This window comes from Geotrypetes seraphini, chromosome 10 (genome assembly GCF_902459505.1).
Source record: "Geotrypetes seraphini chromosome 10, aGeoSer1.1, whole genome shotgun sequence".
Taxonomy (NCBI): domain Eukaryota; kingdom Metazoa; phylum Chordata; class Amphibia; order Gymnophiona; family Dermophiidae; genus Geotrypetes; species Geotrypetes seraphini.
This window is the reverse complement of record NC_047093.1, coordinates 130,333,383-130,355,928: the sequence shown is the minus strand read 5'-3', so window position 1 is coordinate 130,355,928 and position 22,546 is coordinate 130,333,383. Positions and strand designations below refer to the sequence as shown.

Genomic DNA, 22,546 nt, shown 5'->3' with positions numbered 1-22,546 from the left:
CCAAACAAGGCTGTTGCCAAGGTCTGTCAACAACGTTCACCAGACAACTGTGGTAACTGTCAGAAATTTTGGCTGCTCTGGCCTTTTTGATGACAGACTAAGCAATAAAGTAAAAAGTCCAAGATGGTGGCAAACCTTCAGTTCCAACAATCCACAAGTTCGTGGACTGCCCTACTGAGTCACTTGGTCTCATCAACCTGGTATCTTGTATAATAAAGACTTCTTTGGTGTTCTTAATACAAGTGGGCAAGAAAAGGCTCAACAATTTCTGCTTAAAGATCCTGCAAACTGGAGAGATGATCCAAACTACCAGGTTTTGAAAAAGTCAGCATCATCAACAACTCTATTGAAAGAGCAATTGCTTTAATGTAGCAGTAGAAGTCAATGATGAAAACAAAACCAAAAAACTGTGGATACAGATGTTCTGGAGATAATTTATTATACACTGACATATAAAAACATGAAAATTCAATTAAAAAAGTACAATGATAAAAAATACGGTGATAAAAATCCAACCGGACCCTACACGGTCCGTGTTTCGGCGAACACGCCTTCCTCAGGGGTCCAATGGTTTGCAAACTCACATATAAAGAATTGGACTGAAAACAGTCTATTGTCTTTAAACCTGTGAGCAAAGAACACCGCAGACAACAGACTGTTTTCAGTCCAATTCTTTATATGTGAGTTTGAAAACCATTGGACCCCTGAGGAAGGCGTGTTCGCCGAAACACGGACCGTGTAGGGTCCGGTTGGATTTTTATCACTGTATCTTTTATCATTGTACTTTTTAAATTGAATTTTCATGTTTTTATATGTCAGTGTATAATAAATTATCTCCAGAACATATGTATCCACAGTTTTTTGGTTTTATCGGTGGATTGTTTTCATTGTGGATTACTGGGTCTCCCCATTTTTCTTTGCAGTAGAATTCAAACCTTACAAAGAATGAGGAACAGAAGCAGCTCCTTCGCCTTGTTGCTCAGCACAGAAAGACCTCTCCAACTTGCTCCAAAGCCACACTGACGAATACTAACTGAATGTAGGACTACCGTTCAGCATTTGCACATAACAAACATTTTGTATTTACTGTGAATTCATGACATTAGCTACCAGTCATCAATGAACATTGAAAAATGCATAATCATTACGCCAACAAGCCTATTTTCAGCTGTAAGTAAAACAATATGTATTTTAGCTTCTTTCCATGTGCATTTGCTCACAATTCAGGTTTAGAAGTAAAATTGATAGAAATTCTGTACTCGCATTTTATGCATTAAATTAAAACTCAGTAAGTGACTTCTTAGGGCTCCTTTTACAAAGGTGCGTTAGGGCCTTAACATGTGGAATAGCGCCCGCTAAATTTCAGCGCGCGCTAGACCTTAATGCCAGCATTGAGCTGGCGTTATTCTAGAAGCATACCATGCGGTTTAGCACATTGTAATTTTGTGCGTGCGTTAAAAACGCTACCGCACCTTAGTAAAAGGAGCCCTAAATGTTCACCAAAAGGCTTATAATTTGGCACAATTAACAGTGGTAAGACATAGAGGAAAAATAAACTTGCGGAGGTCATGTCCCATGAACTTGATTTTTTTGGACCACTTTAATGGGCATGGCTTCCCCTGTGGAAAGAAGTAAGAAATTCTCATATGAAGGAAATACAGTTCTGCCCTCCCCACTGTTTAAAAGGCAGAGGGAGGGGAAGGGAGGGACAGAGAGATGCCAGACAACAAAGGGAGGAAGCGGGAAGGAAAGGAGGAGAGATGCCGACTGTGGGAAGGAGAGGAGAAAGATGTCAGACCACCAGAAAGGGAAAGAGGGGGAGGAGGTGCTGCACAGGAATGGAGAAGGGGAGAGAAAGAGAGGAGATTGTACACAGGGATAGCAGGGATGGGGAAAGGAAGAGACATGGAAGAAATGCTATTTAAGAAAAGATGGGAATAGGGGAGAAGAAAGAGAGAGGACATAGTACAAATGGATGAAGGAGAGGGGAGGGAAAGGGCAGAGAGAGGGAGGAGTTGGTGCACATGAATAGATGGGAAGACATGGAAAAGTAGATAGATTTGAGAAGGAAGCAAAAAAATTAAAGAAAGTTGCATATTAAATGTTAATGCCAAAGATGGATGTGGGGCAGAAAGGGAAGGAGAGAAAAACAACAAATGGATAAGAAGGCCCTGGAAACAGAGTTAAGAGCACAGACAGAAGAAAGTGCAACCACAGACTGGTAAACGATGATTAGAAAAATAGAATCACCAGACAAAGTTAGGACAAATGATTTTATTTTCAATTTAGTGATTGGAATATGTCAGGTTTGAGAATTTGCATCTGCTGTCTATATTTTGCACTACTCAGGAAGAAATGTATTTGTTTCTGTTTCTTTGGTGTTGCACTCCATGCAGAGTCTGGCATCTTAAGGTTTCATTTGTGTATATTAGGACATTTAGTTTGTGGTCCTGTATTTGCATAGGAGTTATCTATATTCTGCATGTGTGACCAAAGCCAGGTGTCCTAGTAGGAATGAATGTCAAGAAGCATTATTGGTGTCATGGCCCTAAGTAGGAAAATATTTGTCAGCTCTCCTTCAGCCTTTTTGGACCCAAAATGGCCCTCACTTAAAAATTAGCAAAAACACTTGCCCCTAGGCAAACTCAGAGGCAATGTGCACTGTTATGCTGCATGCACCGAACCGCATCTGAAAACCCAGTAGTTGATTTAACAAAAGAGCCATATGATAAGACTTGAAGACTCTATTAGAAAGTGAATATAAAAAGAAGCCTATTGGTAAGTTGGCTTCAGCTTCCTGATGTAGATGTCCCTGCATTCCAACAACACTTTAGAGCCTCCGAGTCCTGTCTGAGCTGACACATTTTAAAAGAGGTCAAAGGCTCAACTGAGAAAAACGCAAAAGTCTTTCGGCACAGAATTCCGAAGAAGTGTGATGCAGTACATTTTCACACACAGGACTTATCTGTTAGTGTTCCTTGCTTTTATGGCCTCTTTTGCTGACAGCTCTTTGGGTTCTTGGGCCATTGCTGACTGCCAAGAATGCTAAGAAAGCAAACACTTCACTATAATGATTATTTATGCTCTTTCATGGATAAAACCACGAAAGCAGAACAATGCAATCACCCTGAATCCATTTTCTGGGGAATGGTTCATGCTAGCCATGTGCCCTACTATGTAGTCTAACTCCTCAGTAAAGTGAAAAAAGAAAAAGAAATAATGGTTACATAATCCTCACCAAAGAAGAGATCGGTGGTGCTAGGTCAATGCATGTATATGACAGGATGGCTGGAAGGAATGGCCTTGTTAGGGGCCTTGATTACTACATGTTTCCTGTATTTGTATGGTAACGGGGGCCTAGAATATTGTATGTGCATGGTAGATGGGATGAAAAGGAAAGGCATGTTGGCCAGCGCTTTGGCTATTGGGCTGGTATGATGGTTTGAATAGAAGGGATAAGTTGGTCGTAATAATCATTTTGCCAGTCTTTATTTATTTATTTAAGCATTTATATACTACTTATAGTCCAAGTGGTTTACATTCTGATGCTCAAGCATTTTTCCTTGTCCGTCCCAGAGGGCTCACACTTTATCTAATGTACCTGGGGCAATGGGGGATTAAGTGACTTGCCCAGGGTCACAAGGAGCAGTGTGGGATTAGAACCCTATCTGTTTTGGCAGACTCACACGCTATCTAATGTAACAGGAGCAATAGGGGGTTAAGTGACTTGTCCAGGGTCCAAGGAGCAGTGTGGGATTTGAACCCTATCTTTCCTGGCAGACTTACACTCTATCTAATGTAACAGGAGCAATAGGGGGTTAAGTGACTTGTCCAGGGTCACAAGGAGCAGTGTGGGATTTGAATCCTATCTGTCCTGGCAGACTTACACTCTATCTAATGTAACAGGAGCAATAGGGGGTTAAGTGACTTGTCCAGGGTCACAAGGAGCAGTGTGGGATTTGAACCCTATCTTTCCTGGCAGACTCACACACTATCTAATGTAACAGGAGCAATAGGGGGTTAAGTGACTTGTCCAGGGTCACAAGGAGCAGTGTGGGATTTGAACCCTATCTTTCCTGGCAGACTCACATGCTATCTAATGTAACAGGAGCAATAGGGGGTTAAGTGACTTGTCCAGGGTCACAAGGAGCAGTGTGGGATTTGAACCCTATCTTTCCTGGCAGACTCACACGCTATCTAATGTAACAGGAGCAATAGGGGGTTAAGTGACTTGTCCAGGGTCACAAGGAGCAGTGTGGGATTTGAACCCTATCTTTCCTGGCAGACTCACACGCTATCTAATGTAACAGGAGCAATAGGGGGTTAAGTGACTTGTCCAGGGTCACAAGGAGCAGTGTGGGATTTGAACCCTATCTGTCCTGGCAGACTCACACTCTATCTAATGTAACAGGAGCAATAGGGGGTTAAGTGACTTGTCCAGTGTCACAAGGAGCAGTGTGGGATTTGAACCCACAACCTCAACCTCATTTTATGATGTTTTCTATGCTGGTGTTTTGGCTTTATTTATTTTTTATTGCCATTTTAAATTTACAACCCTTCATAGAACAAAATATTTTCCACAGATTGAGTCAAACAGAAGATACAAAATCACAAGAACAAACTCTCTCTATTCTAGGAGAATTAAAGAAATAAAGGAAAACGGGAGTCATGATAGTGTTTAAATAATAAGTGGTTGAAAGCAGCAGTTAGGCTCTGCATATTGATATCCTGGATTTGGCGCTAAGGCCCTGAAGCAGTGGTTACTGGCCATGAAGCGATCGTCGGCCTGGCCTGTTTGTGTTTAGTGGTTTAATCATTCTCAGCTATTTTTTTTTTTTTTGCTCCCACCTGCTAACTTTAAACTTGTGTGATAGTTTTTTGCCTATGAGGCTTGGGTGGAAGAGTGTGGGTCCCCCTCTCCGTTTGTCTGAGGCTTTTCTTTCGCTTAAGTAATAAGCTTTCTTGGCTTGTGTGGTGTTTTTGTCTTGGAGTGATATTTTTGGATTTTTGGATTATACTTCCCTCCATTCCTCCCTGTTTTTTTGTGGTTAAAATACTAAGTGGAACATAGTTTCATTTTATTGATTTGGATTTAGCTCCTGTCTTCTCAGTAATAGTTACATGCAAGCATGCAAGGTATTTCTCTGTCTCTGAAGGAACCAGTCAGCTAGCGGCTCTGCACGGCCAGGAGCAAAGGAAGGCCACTCCTGCCGCAATTCACCGTTGGACCACCAAGGATGCTAAAGGCACGCGGGGGAGGTGGAAGGAAAGTAAAAATTCTTAGCATTGGCCGGGGCAGGAAGTGGGAGGGATCCCTCCTGTCCCGGCCACCGCTTGACCACCAAGTCTCAAGGCAGGTCCAGTAGAGGCTTGCAAGTCATTAGGAGGGGGGACAGGGTACACAACCTGGCAGGGAGGGAGTGGGGCTGGCAGAACAGGGGAAGGAGTGAGGGGGCTGGATGCAAAGCCTGGCAGAGCAGCGAAGGAGGGGGGAACGGTGCTGAGTCTGGCAGGGCAAGGCAAGGCACTGCTCTGCACTTGAATATTAAACCCCAGTTTATATTCGAGTCAACTTATATTTTTTTTGGGGGGGGGGAGGAATGCGACTACGGTTTATATTTGGGTCGATTTATATTTGAGTGTATACAATATGATTTTTTAAAATCATCTTTGTCAGATAAATGTCCTATATCACTTTGTATAAATACACTTTATTATGTATGTAAACTTCTAACCCTTTCTGAGCTCTTCTGGAAGGATGGGATTTAAAATGAAATAAATATATAAAAGCACACACTTGCTCATATGTTTTTACATATGTATGCTGTTGTGCCATATTATAAAAGCTCTTTACTGTGCATTAAACCCACTTTTTTGAAGCTGCATTCAACTCCTTATTCCCACTCACCATAAAATTACCTATATCAATCCCATCATTCTCTCTGCAAGAAACTCCCCAACCACAGTATGTCCTGTCTGTCCAAATTAGATTGTAAGCTCTTCAGGGCAAGGACTGCCAATTACATGTCAAACGTACATGCAGAAAAAAAAAACCTCCATAAAATTCCCCTTTTAATGTTGCACATCACGGTAGATGCCGTTCCATAAATTCATTTTGAAGAAGCCTTAACTAAAATCTCACAGTCTGACACTATCTCTGAACTATGCCAAACACACACACAGTTTCGTTTATTACGGCCTTAAATCTTTCGTGGGGTCGCTCGCATTAATAAAGCAGGTCATTAAAACCCGAAAGAGCAACGCCTGTTCAAATGCACTGGAAGCAACTGAAATGTGTTTTTGGGCCTTGTAGCTCAATCCCGCCAGGCTCCCTTGGCTGCGGCTTGGCTTCTAACAGCATGTGATCAGTGACAAAAGAGGAAATTTTCTTCTCGTTCACTGGGCAGATTTAGGGCTGTGTAACCCGAGAAGTGACAGAACGGGCAGATCAAAGCCAGTCTGGAAAGCAAAGAAAGCCTCTGGCAAGGAAAACGCACTTTGCCAATGTAAAACAGAGCTCAGTTAAAAAAAACTGCTCTCAGCTTTATGAGCTGTCAGGGCAGCTCCAGCGGTCTGGATCGGTCTCGATTTGAGCATTATTATATTTCCTTGAGATTTTTATTTTTTTTTTCTGCTCAGATACCACTGTAAGCAGTTTTATCACATGTTCAAGAAAGCGAAATAACATTCCTTTTATTGGTTTCTGAAACCAAAAGCCGAACTTGAACATATGAGCCCTCTCTTCCAAGAGAACATAAGAACATAAGAACATAAGAAGCACCATCTCCGGATCAGACCTTCGGTCCATCAAGTCCGGCGATCCGCACACGCGGAGGCCCCGCCAGGTATACACCTGGTTTATTTATAGCCACCATATCTTTATATGCCTTTCTCAAGGAGATATGCATCTAGTTTGCTTTTGAAGCCTGGGACTGTCGATTCCGCAATAATCTCCCCTGGGAGAGTATTCCAGATGTCAACCACTCTCTGTGTGAAGCAGAACTTTCTGACATTAGTCCTGAACTTGTCCCCCCTTAGCTTCATTTCATGTCCTCTTGTCCGTGTCAAATTGGACAATGTAAATAATCTTCTCTGCTCTATTTTGTCGATTCCTTTCAGTATTTTGAAGGTCTCGATCATATCCCCCCGCAGTCTCCTTTTCTCAAGGGAGAACAATCCCAGTGTTTTAAGTCGATCCTCATATACCAGTTTCTCCATACCCTTCACTAGTTTAGTTGCTCGTCTCTGCACCCTCTCCAGCAGTTTTATATCCTTCTTTAGGTAGGGAGACCAATGTTGGACGCAGTATTCCAAGTGAGGTCTGACCATTGCCCTATAAAGCGGCATTATTACTTTCTCCGATCTACTTGAGATTCCTTTCTTTATCATGCCCAACATTCTATTTGCCTTCTTTGTCGCTGCCGCGCATTGTGCCGACGGCTTCAGGGTCCTATCTATCAGTACACCCAGGTTTCTTTCTTGTTCACTTTTTCCCAGAGTTGCACCTGTCATTTTGTACTCGTATTCCTTATTCTTACTGCCTAAATGCATTACCTTGCATTTCTCCACGTTGAACCTCATTTGCCATTTCTCCGCCCATTTTTCTAACCGACACAAATCGCTCTGGAGTTCCTCACTATCCTCCTGCGATCTGATTGCCCGGCAGAGTTTTGTGTCGTCTGCAAACTTGATGATCTCACTGGATGTTCCGTTTTCCAAGTCATTGATATAAATATTAAAAAGGATCGGCCCAAGTACCGAGCCCTGGGGTACACCACTAGTCACTTTCTCCCAGTCAGAGAACTTCCCAGTCAGAGGTTTAGTTTGCGTCTGTTCTCCTCTCTTCATGGATTAAATATTCTGCAGAGCCTTCAGCAGATCGATGTGAATCAATTTTAAAAAAAAAAAAAGTCTTCTGGTCATCTCAGTAATGTGGTTTCTGAGGTAGTCATAGAGAATACATAGAGAAATCAAGGATAACAAATGCAGAGAAATAAAACCCCAAAAGTTAATTGTGTCCTGTGAGATATTAACTATACATTACATTACATTAGTGATTTCTATTCCGCCATTACCTTGCGGTTCAAGGCGGATTACATCCAAACTAAAACAAAAATTACATTCAAAATTTGAAGGAATAGAATAAGCGATGACATAGAATTTTTAAGGTAATATATGTTGGGTAAAGAGTTACCAAAGGGAAGTGGAGGTCTTTAGGAGATAAGAATAGGGTGAAATTATGGGTTTTAGATAACGTTTGGTAGAGAGATCTACTAGAGTGTTGGACATTGGGTTGGGATTGGTTGTTCTGGATAGGTTTTATGTGTTTTTTGAAGAGTATGGTTTTAACGTCTCTCCTGAAGGCTTTGTAGTCTGTAGCCGAAGATAACAGAGTGGTGATTTGTCTGTCCAGTTTAGCTGCTTTGGAGGCTAACGTTTATTTTTGTTTGACATCTTTGGATGATGGGTGAGTGAATAGTGAGTGGGATCTTCTGGGTCTGGTTGAGGAGGATTGATTTAGTCGGTTATTCCAGTAGGTTGGGCTTTCTCCGTTGAGAGCCTTATAACTATAAACAGTCCCCCCCCAAAAATCCTGCAGAAAATAATTTCATATAAACATAAGTATCAAAAATTTGGAAACGTTTACTGTGCTCATAGATCATTCTTCAAAACAGTGGTCAAACAGATGCTAACACCACACACTCGCAGTCAAATATTATTTAATATGTAATTACAGTTCTAAAATGGGGGAAAAAGGGGAGGGAACTGGATATATTTGTTTTTAGTGATAATGTTTATTAAATATTAACTCTATAAATTTTGGTTTTCTTCTTGTATTTGAAATGATTTTTTTTTTACTATTTTGTTTGTATTTGAAATTTAATAAATATGATTTACGTTAATCATGCAAAAAAGTCATCCTTCATAAAATAAATAAATAGCGTAATGAGATCAGTACTTATTTTGAGCCAATATTCAGCCCTTAATTGGTTAAATTAACCCAGCCAAATATAGGACTGCTATTTATGTGGTCCTATTTGGCTAGTTAACTGGGGTCTGGATTACTACATGCGTACTACTGAATGAAAGCGAAAGACAGTCGGTTTAGGATTCTGGAGTCCTGTATTTGTATGGTAACGGGGGCCTAGAATATTGTATGTGCATGGTCGATGGGATGAAAGGGATGGGATGTGCATGTTGGCCAGCGCCTGGACTATTAGAATAGTACGATGGTTTGAATAGGATGGACAAGTTGGTCGTAATAATCATTTTGCCAGTCTTTATTTTTTATTGCCATTTTAAATTTACAATCCTTCATAGAACAAAATATTCTCCACAGATTGAGTCAAACAGAAGATACAAAATCACGAGAAAACATGACATTACATTACAGATTTCTATTCCGCCATTACCTTTCGGTTCAAAGCGGATTACAAAAAGAGTTATGGAAGAAGGGTTACAACGTTAGATCAGAGAAGGTTTCCAAGAGAGGGAAAAGTAGGATCTGGGGTTAGGGAGGGGATGGTAAGAAGGGGGGGTTAAGCTTTATGAAGGGATTTCTTGAAGAGTATCGTTTTTATTTCCTTTCTGAACATCACATAACATCGAACTTCTTAACCGCGTAACCATAAATTCTACGCGGTTTACAAAAGATTATAAACTAAAGACAATTTAAGGATGACAAAAAATTATTTGACCAAGAAGAAACAACGCCTATATAAACTCTCTCTATTCTAGGAGAATTAAAGAAATCAAGGAAAATGGGAGTCATCTTGACAGTCTTTAAATAATAAGTGGAGCACAGTTTCATTTTATTTATTTGGATTTAGCTCATGCCTTCTCAGAAATAGTTCAAGGCGAGTTACATTCAAGGTATTTCTCTGTCTCTGAAGGACTTACAGTCAGTTTGGATCTGAGGAATAGAGGGTTAAGTGACTTTGTCAGTGGGATTTCAACTGGGCTTTGCTAGTTTCCAGCCCACAACCAGGGACTAATGTTCTAAAAGTCCAATAATGAGCATTACTTAAGCACATTTATTTATTTTTAGTATTTATATACCACTTAAATCGGCACTTGACTGGTTATATACCAACTGCTCCCTGACTCCAGCTTTAGCAGTTAGCAGGAATATTCAGAGGCATTGTCCACGTCAGGGCTCACTCACTGCCAATTAACTGCACAAGAGGCTCTCTTTCCTAGTTAACTAGCTTTGTGGAAAAAAAAATATCTATATATATATATATCTAATAGAATAAAACGGTAAGCCGCGCATGCGCACTTCCTATGCGTGCGTCCGTTTTCCGTGAGCTGTGGCACACATAGGAAGTGCGCATGCGCGGCTTACGGTCCGGCCGCAAGTGACATGCACGCCCTTCCCTGCTCTCCACCGCTGCCGGCCGCTAACACCCCCTGCCCTCTCCGTCGCCTCCCGGCTCCAGTGGTGTAGGCAGCACTATAAACGCGCTGCTTTGCGCCCTTCTCTGCCGATTTCCTCTGCCGCGTCTCTGATGACATCATCAGAGACAGACGCGGCAGAGGAAATCGGCAGTAGAAGGCCGCAAAGCAGCGTGTTTAAAGTGCTGCCTACGTGGCTGGAGCCCCGAGGTTTGTCGGCGGTGGGAGGGTCAGGAGCAGGCCGGATCGACAACGGCAGTAGAAGAAGGGGGAGGGGCCGAACAGAGCAGGGAAGATAAGGTAAGAAAAGGGAAAGGGGGAGCAGGGAAGAGGTGCTATTGGACCGGGGGAGCAAGGAAGAGGGGCAGGGGGAGCAGGGAAGAGGTGCTATTGGACCGGGGAGCAAGGAAGAGGGATGGGGAGCAGGGAAGAGGTGCTATTGGACTGGGGGAGCAAGGAAGAGGGACAGGGGGAGCAGAGAAGAGGTGCTACTGGGCCGGGAGATCAAGGAAGAGGGACAGGGAGCAGGGAAGAGGTGCTATTGGACCGGGGGAGCAAGGAAGAGGGACAGGGGGAGCAGGGAAGAGGTGCTACTGGGCCGGGAGAGCAAGGAAGAGGGACGGGGAGCAGGGAATAGGTGCTATTGTACCGGGGGAGCAAGGAAGAGGGACAGGGGGAGCAGGGAAGAGGTGCTACTGGGCCGGGAGAGCAAGGAAGAGGGACGGGGAGCAGGGAAGAGGTGATATTGGACCGGGGGAGCAAGGAAGAGGGACAGGGGGAGCAGGGAAGAGGTGCTACTGGGCTGGGGGAGAAAGGGGCTGCAGGGGGGGGGGTAAAATTGGTTTGGAGCTGGTGCTGAGGGAAGAAGCCTTTACTAGCACCCGTTAATGTAACGGGCTTAAACACATAAACCACATAAACCTACGATCCCATGCCAAAATGCAGGCTGAGGTGACACCTCAAATAAACAGAATCTTCATCGAACAGTTTGATGAAGAACTTTTTTCTTTTTTTCCTTTTCTCATTCCAAATATGCCCCCTCTTAATCCTAACCAAATCCCCACTGAAAATTCTTAACGAACTGTATACTGTAATTTTCACTGTATTTTTTTGTAATTCGCAACCTTTTCCTAACAGGCCCTCTCGGAATTTCGCTGTATATTGAAATTTTCGCTGTATATAGTAATTGTCACTGTTTTTTTGTTTTTTTTTTTCGTAATTCGCGACCTCTTCCTAACAGGTCCTCTCGGAAATTTCTTAGCAAACTGTATATTTTATATATTCGCTTAGCAAACTGTACAGTTTACATTTCTGCTTTCTTTAAAGTTTCTGTACTCTATATTTCCTCTGACTATCTCCATACTGTAACTCGCTGAATGTCCAGCTCTCTTGAATGTAAACCGCCTAGAAGTTACAAGATTGTGGCGGTATAGAAGAATAAAGTTATTATTATTATTATAAAAGGGTTGATATATGTATATATTGATCCCTTTATATTTTTTTTAATTTAATAATACCACCTTTCTTATGGGACATAAGGCAAAGTACTGTACATTAAAAATGAAACATTTAATGGTGATTACCTTTTCAATGTACTAATTCCAAGCTTTATTTAAAATTTAATTAAATGCTTATAAAAAATTTCAAAGCCATTTACAATTAAAAATCAGGGTAAAAACACTCAGGACATACAAAACTAAAACAAGACAGTCATTGACAGGAACAAAATGAAATGAGGGTAGAACTACAGTTGTAATAGGAAACATTAAATGGGCAAACATGTAAGGAAGGGTAAGATGATAGCCTTAAAAAAGCTAAGTTTGTCGCTGTGGAGATGTTAATTATTTTAGTGTACGGGCCCGGTGTTTGCTAGTAACTTCAGCTCTCGAATGAATATCTTTTCTCGGTAAGAATAGAAAGAGCGAAGAATGCTATGACTGAAAGAGAACATTCCAGTCATAGGGCTAGATTCACTAAGCCCACCGATCAAGTCCCGACCACTTAGCGACCCAATTTTCCAACGATCCGATTCACTAACCTCTGTCCCGAACATCCTCCGATCTGTGCATGCAAATGAGGGGGAACGGCATTCAAAAGTAGGCAGGCAGCGATTCACTAGAAAAATGAGGGACATCGACTGGACTTGGCCGGTCTAAAATAAGCGAGTGCTCAAGTCATTTCCTGCCTTCTGCCGCCCTGCTCTCTGCCCAATCTGTTGCCAATATATTTTCAGCAGAGCAGGCATGCAATGAAATACTGTTTTAAGAACAAATAGGAAGATAAATGTAAGAATACCTTGCTCGAAGCCGAGGAGTAGTGCGGCTGGCTGTGGAATTTTGTACTAGAATGCCAGTACTTGCATTTCCACACAGGCACTAGGGGAGATACATGACTTGAATTCTGCCTTGCTGTGCTGATCGGCAAATTATTTTTGCAGGGTATTTATCTGCCCCGATCTTCTGCTCTCTGCCCCGACTCTCCTGCCCTTCCCCGCAGTGCAAGCCCGTGGTTTTAAACTGCGGGTTTAAAGCGGGTTAAAACCACGGGCTCGAAAGTAAAGTTAAAAGGAAAAAAAAAAAAAAATTGATGCTTTTGTAAGCATGCGCCGACCATCTACAGGCAAAGAAGATGATGTGCACATGCTTCAAGATCGCTCACTAGCGATCCATGTGGTCGGAGGGGGGCGTTCCTCCGATCGCCCCCATTTAAATACTGACCCGTTGTAGTCGGCCTGCCGCGGATCGGCCACAGATCAGCCACGATCGGCAGGTTAGTGAATCTAGCCTTAAGTCTGAAGGGGAAACAATGGGTTAACAAAAAGAGGTTGATGGGTGATCAAACCTCCAATCCTTCTCCCCTCTCCAGCCCTATAGCTTTTTTTTAAAGGGCTTAATGGCTCATAATGAGTCAGAAAGCCTAAATCTTTGTTTCAGCCTCTCATGCCAGTTGCAAAGTGTCTGATCATTTTAACTTCAAAAAGTCTATAGTTCTTGGAATATTTTCAAATTCTCATAAGGTCATTGGTGCAGTGGTTTGTTGCCAAAGAGTGCTTCCCCACAGAGGTGTCATCTTAGCCTGCATTCTGGCAAGGGATCTTACGTTTATACGAGTTGAGTTTTACTTTTGACATCTGGCTTGTTTCCCTAATGTAGCATCATTCGTCAGTTTTCTGCACTGAATAATATACAATAGAGAATTATATTCATAGTTCTGCTATCTTGTTGAATGTCTTTCCTCTGTTGGCAACCATGGGGTCCTGTGATATATACTGGTGCACTGTACAATGTAGTATATTTGTAAGGACTTGTGCAATTTTCTTGGGGGGGGGGGTTAAACTCAAGATTAGGTCGTTGTTGGAAGGCCAGTACAAGTGGAGCAAGGTTCTTTTAGGCTTAGTTTTTTTTTGGGGGGGAGGGGTTTGGTTCTGGATCAACTCACGTGGAAACAAGATCAAATATCACGCAGCAGACCAAGGTGACATCTCTGGGTGAGGACCAGACTACTGCACCAATGACCTTACAACAGAATATTCAACAGAGATTTTTGAATAGTCCAGGAACGTGAAACTTTTGCACAGGGATGTCGGGGTTCAGGTTAAAATGGTTGGGATAGACAAAAAGATATGATCTATCAAACCAGGAGACAAAGTGGTCAATGGCAGCTACTGGAAGCAACTGAAGTGGCTACAGAGAGTAGTATCAACAGATCTTACTCTGATATCACTCTCACGCAACTGGGACATAGAGAGATAGAAACTAAATTAAAAATTGTTTCCCTGAATATTAATGGCATTCCTATGGACCAAGTTACTACAATATCTGAAACACCAGAAGGTCCAAGTGGTTCTCCTATAGGAGACTCAAATGACCAAAAAGAATATGATAAGTTAATCCGAAATTGGGTGGGTCAGGTATTTTCAGCCTTATTACTCTTAGGAATAGGGGGAATGCATTTTAGTTCACAGGTCTCTGCCCTTGGGGCTTATCAACTCATGAAATATTCAGTTCTTTCTTAAGAAGTGTTCAAATATTGATGTCAAATCTTTTTTTTTTTTTTAAATCTCTGGAAAAGAAAGTGATGTAATTGCAGGTAAACAACAAAAAATTTTCCTTGATTTACTCATGAAACAAAAGATATCCACAAAAATGTGTATTCTAACGAACGTTGACCAGGAAAGTATTTCATGAACCTGTAGAAAAGCCATGTCAGGGACAGGACTATGGGAAGGTTACAGAAAACCCTGACAGCAAATTGAGATTGTGGAGCCAGGGTCAGGACTATAAGACTGCAGGAAATTAGCTATAAATTGGGTTTCTAGTATTTTAATATCTGACTCTAAATCATTGATTTGTTTATTAAATTGTTTTTTTTGCCATGGCATTAGGCTGATCACCTCTCCCCTCAAAGTGGCTTTATATACCTTTTCTGTTACTCTTCAATAAAAAGATTGAACTAAAAAAAAAAAAATACTGTGAGCTAAACAGGCTTGTACAATAAAAGTGTTTGTTTTTATTCCTCTTCTGTCTGGCTGTATTTCTGAGGGTTCCAAACCTAGTAGTGGGTCCATGCTACCACAGTCAATTATATTCCCCTATAGAGGTTCTTCCGCTAAACGTATACTGTCCAAAAGGATTATTTGACACATTCCTTTTTCTTTGGAAGGAAGAGGGTATAAAATATTTAGGCATTTGGATTCAGGAAACACTGGAAGAAACAATGAAGGTATATGAAAGATCCTTATTGCTGAAGGTCACAGAAATGTGTGAGCAATGGAACCCATTTCATCTGTCTTGGTGGGGGAGAGTCCAGACAGTTAAAATGATGATTTTGCCTGTGGTTTGTTACCAAATGGGTATGTTGCCAGCTTATTTTCAGGGGTAAAACTGCTCGAATTGCTTTAGTATCGTTACAAAAACCAATTGCGGTGGGTGGGATAAATTTTCCCAACTTTTATAGGTACCATCAAGCCTATATAATAGGCCAGGGTATATATTGAATCCTCCCCGAGCTCATGGAAGATCTCCCTGATTGGTTATACTTAGAATGGCAATTGATGTACCCACTGCAACTGTTATGTAAAGGACAATGTTATTTTAATTGACACCTGGAAAACCTTGAAATTTATTAACAAATTAACAGATACTCCAGTAGAGAAATCCACATATCAGTCCATATGGCTTAACTCCAAGATTCAAATTGGCAAGTCTAGGATCTTCTGGAAGCAATGGATGCAAGCAGGGATTCGAACACTAGATGATGTTATGTCAAATGGAAAAATACTTGAGTTTTCACGACTGAAACAAAAATTTGGTATAGCCAACCCTCAAAATTATAAATGGTTGCAGTTGAAGCAAGCCATTCAGAAGGGGTTCCCCAATTGGCAAAATCTAAAAAATTATTATAGTCTGCAGATCCTTTCCTTCCAGACAGATTTTATAGGCTGCCAGGTGGTATAAATTAATATCTGATTTCTTGAATAAAAAACCAAAAAATGGTCTTCGTGACATTTGGAGCATTGAGATAAAGCAGTATATTTCTGCGTCTTGATGGCCACGAATTTGAACTTGGAGGATGAAATGTACAGCGTCAACATCTATGAGACAAACATGTTTTTTTCTGTTTCATAGATCTTTTTGGACCCCTGTTCGGTTGCATAAGTTAGACTGATCTAACATCTCTGTAAATGTAACAACACTATAATATGTATCATCGTTGTAAATGTACAGTTTCTTCTATTGTTAACCGCATTGAACTTCCATGGTATTGCGGTATACAAGAATAAAGTTATTATTATTATTATTAAATCTAATAGATGCTGACACTGTCATCTAGACTTTGGGACACTGGATCATCTGTTTTATTGTCCTTTGATACTTAACTTTTGGAGGTCAATATGGGGGAGGATTAATAACATTTTGGAATCATCAATTCCACTAACGTATGAGGCGGTCATTTGTGGAACATTATTACATGTTAAGCCCCCTATGGATCAATATAAAGGCCATCTTGTCCTTATAATGACTGAGATAGCCATCCAGATGATAACCCAAAACTGGAAGAACTATGATCGCGTAAATTTTCCTTTCTGGTGGGCAAATCTTTGCTCCAGTTATAGATTTGAAAGGATGAACGCTGATCGTTTGGGGCATGGTAATATATTTAAATTGGTATGGGGCCCATTGACATCTTATGTTACCTCACTATAATAGGTTTTTGATTTGTGAGTCAGTTTTTGTTTATTTTGGTACACATCCAGGGAAGGGTGGTGGTGGGGGGGGTTATTTCTGTCATAATTTGATTTTTAAATATTTACACTTGGGATGGGTAGGAGGATGGAAAGATATGGCTAATAGGGTAAGGTTATTGTGGAATTCTATGTTTCTGCGTTTTATTAAATTATCATTAGGTGGGTGGGGGGGGAGAAATTGGTTGGTTATGTATATTTGAAAGTTAATTATGCTTATATTGACTTATTATATATGATATATTTATGTATTGCACTATAGAAGATTGGAAAATCAATAAAGATTTAAAAAAATTATATTTCCCTACTGCAGTGTTTCTCATAAAGCGGTATAAGTACCCTTAGGGTTTGTGAGCTGCTTGTTGGGGGGGTACGCGGCACTGGCCTTCGCCGAGGATATTGGGCATAGAGAGCGACGAGTGAGGTAGAGATGCATGGGGAATAAAAGGATTAGAGCACTTGCTGAACTGCCTAGGAATTACATTTAAGGAAAATATTCACTGTTTCTAATTAGGCTGTGGCACAATACAAGGCCCAAAAGAAACCAAAATATAAATACCAATAAAGCAGCCTGATTGTGCCGCTGCCGTGGATTACTCCGTCCTTTATATTAGGGACTGGGTTTGCGAACTTTCAGCCAGTTTACTAACATTTCTGATTTTCTTGCTCCCTCCTGATGAGGATATTGAAACAGGACCTGTCGAGTGAGCGGAACCAAAATGTGTGGTGAACAGCATTGAACAGCTGTATTGATTGCATGGGACTGAGCGAATGGATTGACATTTATGACTCTTCACTGAGCGAGTTTATGCGAGCGGGACTGAACAGTGATGATTGGTGAACTTTGAACTTCGTCTCGTTTTGGATTTATTTCAGCCGCTTGAGCTAAGTATTTTTCACTGTTTTTCGTTACTTTCACAAACAATTTGTGATAGGTGCACAGGGCTCACTGCGTTGTGGATTTATGGATGAGACTGAGAATATTATATTCTTCTTATTTCTTTGGTGATTTTTGTCATTTTTCCGTATTTTGGTTTTTTCATATATTGTTTTTTTTGAATTAGGTTTCAGGGAGAACTTTTTTGGGGGTGATTTTCTCTCCTTTTGCTTCTGGGGATGTTTGTGCTCCCGATTATTTATTATGTATATATATTTTTTCTATAATTACACACATACAAGGATAATATGATGTATGTATTTAGATTTATTTCTAAGTGCTTGTCACTCCATAAACACCTGCCCGGGGCCAACGGTTGTTACGAGGGCACTGGGCCCGTACTGACTGGTCCTTTCACTCACTTTGTTTTTACTAATTTTTTCTTATTTCGGGAAGCACATTTTCCTATATCATCTCCAGTGTTATTTAAGGACAGATCATCACTATTAATACCAATTTTTTGAAGTTTGGTTTACAATAGAAGGCCCAACAGGCTGAAACATTCTCCAGTAAAATAAAACTGGTCTGTGTTTGTGTTCTTCCTGTAGCCCAGATGGCACTCCTCTGCCCATACAGATTTTATGGGGGATGTTTATTTTATTCAGTATAACACTCTGACTTGGCATATTCGAGGTCTGCTCAAGTAGTTCCTGGTTAGTTAGAATTGCATGCCCACGGGAAGGTCATATCATATAAAATTGATGATGCACATGAATAAATAACAAAGAAGCCAACGAGATAGATAGATAAATCCATGTAGGTACAGCATATAAAATAGATAAAAAAATCTTGACACTCAATAAATTTTTATAATAAAATATTCAAAAAATATGTATGTATATATACACATGTATATATATATATATACATATAAAAATGCATGCATAAATGTATATAAACAAAAAGAATGAAACAAATAAAGAAAGAAGATATTTATATTCTTTATTTGTTTCATTCTTTATCTATTTTATCTGCTGTATCTACATGGATTTATCTCTTTATTAATTATTTATATCATTTATATATACCGTATTTTCACGCATATAACGCGCGCGTTATACGCGTTTTTACCTACCGCGCATACCCCTCGCGCGTTATATGCGTGAGCGCGGTATACGAAAGTTTTCAAACATAGTTCCCACCCCGCCCGACGCCCGATTCACCCCCCCAGCAGGACCACTCGCACCCCCACCCCGAACGACCACTCGCACGCGCTCCCACCCGCACCCGCATCCACGATCGGAGCAAGAGGGAGCCCAAGCCCTCTTGCCCGGCCGACTCCCCGACGTCCGATACATCCCCCCCCCCCGGCAGGACCACTCGCACCCCCACCCCGAAGGACCGCCGACTTCCCGACAATATCGGGCCAGAAGGGAGCCCAAACCCTCCTGGCCACGGCGATCCCCTAACCCCACCCCGCACTACATTACGGGCAGGAGGGATCCCAGGCCCTCCTGCCCTCGACGCAAACCCCCCTCCCCTCCAACGACCGTCCCCCCCCAAGAACCTCCGACCGCCCCCCCAGCCGACCCGCGACCCCCCTGGCCGACCCCCACGACCCCCCCACCCCCCTTCCCCGTACCTTTGGAAGTTGGCCGGACAGACGGGAGCCAAACCCGCCTGTCCGGCAGGCAGCCAACGAAGGAATGAGGCCGGATTGGCCCATCCGTCCTAAAGCTCCGCCTACTGGTGGGGCCTAAGGCGCGTGGGCCAATCAGAATAGGCCCTGGAGCCTTAGGTCCCACCTGGGGGCGCGGCCTGAGGCACATGGTCGGGTTGGGCCCATGTGCCTCAGGCCGCGCCCCCAGGTGGGACCTAAGGCTCCAGGGCCTATTCTGATTGGCCCACGCGCCTTAGGCCCCACCAGTAGGCGGAGCTTTAGGACGGATGGGCCAATCCGGCCTCATTCCTTCGTTGGCTGCCTGCCGGACAGGCGGGTTTGGCTCCCGTCTGTCCGGCCAACTACCAAAGGTACGGGGAAGGGGGGTGGGGGGGTCGTGGGGGTCGCCAGGGGGGTCGCGGGTCGGCTGGGGGAGCGGTCGGAGGTTCTTGGGGGGGGCGGTCGTTGGGGGGGAGGGGGGTTTGCGTCGAGGGCAGGAGGGCCTGGGATCCCTCCTGCCCGTAATGTAGTGCGGGGTGGGGTTAGGGGGTCGCCGTGGCCAGGAGGGTTTGGGCTCCCTTCTGGCCCAACTACCAAAGGTACGGGGAAGGGGGGTGGGGGGGTCGTGGGGGTCGCCAGGGGGGGTCGCGGGTCGGCTGGGGGAGCGGTCGGAGGTTCTTGGGGGGGGCGGTCGTTGGGGGGGAGGGGGGTTTGCGTCGAGGGCAGGAGGGCCTGGGATCCCTCCTGCCCGTAATGTAGTGCGGGGTGGGGGTAGGGGGTCGCCGTGGCCAGGAGGGTTTGGGCTCCCTCCTGGCCCGATATTGTCGGGGAGTCGGCGGTCCTTCGGGGTGGGGGTGCGAATGGTCCTGCCGGGGGGGGGATGAATCGGACGTCGGGGGGGGGTGAACGGAGAGTCGGGACAGCGCACGGAGAGGCGGGGCAGTGCACGGAAGTCAGGGGGGTGAACGGAGAGTCGGGACAGCGCACGGAAAGTCAGGGCAGTGCACGGAAGTCAGGGGGGGTGAACGGAGAGTCGGGACAGCGCACGGAAAGTCAGGGCAGTGCATGGAAGTCAGGGGGGGGTGAACGGAGAGTCGGGACAGTGCACGGAGAGGCGGGGCAGTGCACGGAAGTCAGGGGGGTGAACGGAGAGTCGGGACAGCGCACGGAAAGTCAGGGCAGTGCACGGAAGTCAGGGGGGGTGAACGGAGAGTCGGGACAGCGCACGGAGAGGCGGGGCAGTGCACGGAAGTCAGGGGGGTGAACGGAGAGTCGGGCAGCATGCGCGGTATAATCGTGAGCGCGTTATACCAAAGTTTTTGTGCTTATCATCGTGATTTCTGCGCGCTATACACGTGTGCGCGTTTTATACGGGTGCGTGTTATTTGCGTGAAAATACGGTATATATATATATATACACACACACACACATCTCAAAGAAATTTATACATGTATAATCAGAGTCTTTACCACAATAATAAAAAAAAGAAATACCTTTCAAAATTAAACAATGCTATGACTCTTAACAGTCCTCATTAGGAAGAGACAATGCACATATCAGAGAGAGTGAATTACTTTGAAAACAATCAAAGAAAAGAAATATACCTAATATATTATAGTGTTACATCTTCTATTAATTAACCTTATACTCAGAGTCAATCACTTAAGCTATTCGTTAGAGAAAATATAAGATCTTTGATCTAAATAGATCATACGTTTACATGGATATCTTAATTGAAATTTAGCTCCCAAAGCAATCACAAATTGTCTCATTTCTAAAAACTGTTTCCTCCTGGTTTGTGTTATTTTTGGAGACATCTGAGAACATATCCCAAAAAAATCGCCTCCTTCAGCCTAAAAAAGAGCCTAAGGAGTGATTCTTTGTCCTGGTGAAAAACAAATGCAACCAGAAGTGTCGAATGACTTATAACTTCATCCCCAGAAGTTTCCAGGTTTCCTGTTATATTCAAAGGACTTGAAGACTCAAGTTGAGCTGCGGGGGCTGGAGCTACTTTTTTCTTTGAAATTGGTAGGAAATATATTTTTTGAAGAGAAGGAAGTCCATCTTCCGGGTACTTAAAGACTTCTTTCAAGAATCTATAGAATAAGTCCTTAGGCGACATTGTTAGCAATTTTAGAAAATTTAGAATCCTAAGATTCAAAGCTTTCATATGATTATCAAAATTCTCCGCTTTCCTAGCCAACAATAGTCTATCTTGCATTAAAGAAGATTGTAACCCTTGGATCTTTTGGTCTAGGTGTATATAACCTTTTCCCCTTGGGCTTTCAAATCTTCCTCAATTTTGTCCAACCTCATTGTATGAATTTGTACCAGGGGAAAGGTTCCAGCGCATAGTTTATGGAGAGAGTCTAATGCCGTCCAAATAGACTCTAAGGTAAATTCAGCAGGTCTTACCAAAGGAGGGACTGATGGTATCTGTCCTGTGCCTGATGAACCTTCCAAACTCTCCTCTCCTGGTCTTGATGTAATCGCCACAGTTGTTGGGGAAGCCGGCAAGCCCAACGCCTTCGCAGCCGGCGTTACTTCCCGTCTCTGCGAGACATCCGAAGTTCCCCAATCTCGCGGTTGCAGGGGAGGGGCAGGTCCCACAGGGCTTAGCGAAGCTTCGCTACTGAATGCTGACGTCTCTCTCACGTTCGGCAAAGCCAGTTCGCTCCCTGGGGAAGATGTTAGGAAGCTGGTAATCGTACCCTGCCGAGATAGAGTAGATTCGGGCTGAGAGAGCCACTCTACCCCGTCTTTTAGGCATTTCAGACGAATCAGGACAACAGTAAGTGCAGGAGCGATTCTCACAGCGTCCTCACTAAAGCGCCATCTTGTCCCCCGATTTGTCTATCTATCTATCTCATTGGCCTCTTTGTTATTTATTCATGTGCATCATCAATTTTATATGATATGACCATTTTCTAAAGTGTTTATGTATAGTGACCCCTGATGCAGGCGTTGTTCTGACACCGAAACACAGTGCTGTGTCGGGTCCTCAGCTGTTGCATGTGTCCTTCATTGAAATAAAACAAGTGGAGTATTCATTGTCCGTTCCCACTTTTTTCTGTGTTAAAATCTAAGAATATTCCATGTATTGGAAAGTCCAGTTTAAGTATGTACGTGAAAGTTACAGTAGTCAGTTCACAAACAGCTCGGAAATAAATGATCTTAATGGAAAGATTTACCTGCTGGTGAAAGGATGCTGTCCTATGAGGTCACCATTCTGCAGATGGTAATCGTGGTAGAAATCAGGGCTCACAGCTCCTTCAGAAGGAATCAGACCTTCTAAATAAAGGAAGAGAGATAAGGGAACATACTAGAAGATATCACAACTTTTAGAGCCACAAATTCCAATAGTATAGC

General features: G+C 43.0%; 1 protein-coding gene across 1 annotated transcript in view; it reads right to left on the bottom strand.

Moving 5' to 3' along the window:
* The window catches only part of KIFAP3 (kinesin associated protein 3), a 151,070-nt gene that overhangs the window by 5,716 nt on the left and 122,808 nt on the right, over positions 1 to 22,546 (bottom strand). The window contains exon 19 of the mRNA XM_033961530.1: positions 22,369 to 22,468. Within this exon, the coding sequence (XP_033817421.1) occupies positions 22,369 to 22,468 (100 nt within the window). The remainder of the gene's footprint in view (positions 1 to 22,368; positions 22,469 to 22,546) is intronic.